General features: G+C 41.1%; 1 protein-coding gene across 1 annotated transcript in view; it reads left to right on the top strand.

Annotated features, from left to right (window-relative positions):
• The window catches only part of LOC112514173 (mucin-7-like), a 5,903-nt gene extending 5,446 nt beyond the window's left edge, over positions 1-457 (top strand). The window contains exon 2 of the mRNA XM_025120505.1: positions 429-457. Coding sequence (XP_024976273.1) covers positions 429-457 — 29 coding nt within the window. The remainder of the gene's footprint in view (positions 1-428) is intronic.
• The last annotated feature ends 602 nt before the right edge of the window (positions 458-1,059 follow it).

Here is a 1,059-nt window from a genome sequence, read left to right on the forward strand (position 1 = left end):
TTTATGAAGGGTTCGAAGAGTGGATTCCGAATATATAATCGTTACTTCGATTGCTTCAACGCTTTGCAAGAAATCTTAGAGAGAAGAAGAAGAAGAAGTTTAGAGAGAGAGATGAGAGGGAGAAGAGGCGGTGAAGAGGACGATAGGAGGTGATGGTTTGTTGTGTTTTTTTTATATCTTATATATATATATATATATATATAATTATTAAGAGTTTAGGATTTTGGCGGTTTTAACCCCTTAATAATTACCGACCGTTATTTAAATACGGTACAATTTGGGTAAGCTAACGAGAATGCGTTTTTAAAACTCGGGTCTTACAATTCTCCCCTCTTAAAAGAAGATTTCGTCCCCGAAATCGAATTTAGAGATAGGGACCTTACATCAGTTGAAGAATTCTGGGTACTCCCGCTGCATATGTTCTTCAGTTTCCCACGTCGCCTCACGTTCCGAGTGATTCTTCCAAAGAACTTTTACAAAAGGAATCACTCTCTTTCGTGTAACTCTCTCATCACGGTCAAGAATTGCCTCAGGCTCCTCGCGATAAGATAGATCAGGCTCTATATGCTCCAAAGGATATTCAATGACATGTAAGGGATGATAGTTGTATCCTCGCAACGAAGATACATGAAACACATTATGTACGTGGGACAATTGTGGCGGTAGAGCTAACTTGTAGGCCACAGCTCAGACCCTTTCCAGAATTTCAAAAGGACCAATATATCTCGGGCTGAGCTTCCCTTTGAGACCGAAACGTCTAATACTACGAGTTGGTGAAACTTTCAAGAAGACTTTATCACCCGATTGGAACTCGATAGGTCGTCGTCGCTTGTCGGCGTAGCTCTTTTGACGAGCCTGAGCCTTTTTCATCATTTGACATGCAATTTCGACCTTCTCGGTAGTAACTTGTACTAATTCTGGGCCTTCTAAAACACGTTCTCCAACTTCATTCCAACAAGTCGGTGTTCGACATTTTCGGCCATAAAGTGCTTCATACGGGGCCATGCCAATACTCGACTGCCAGCTATTATTATAGGAGAACTCGATTAGATACAAGTA

This window comes from Cynara cardunculus (assembly GCF_001531365.2).
Source record: "Cynara cardunculus var. scolymus isolate 2C chromosome LG 6, CcrdV1, whole genome shotgun sequence".
NCBI classification, from domain to species: domain Eukaryota; kingdom Viridiplantae; phylum Streptophyta; class Magnoliopsida; order Asterales; family Asteraceae; genus Cynara; species Cynara cardunculus.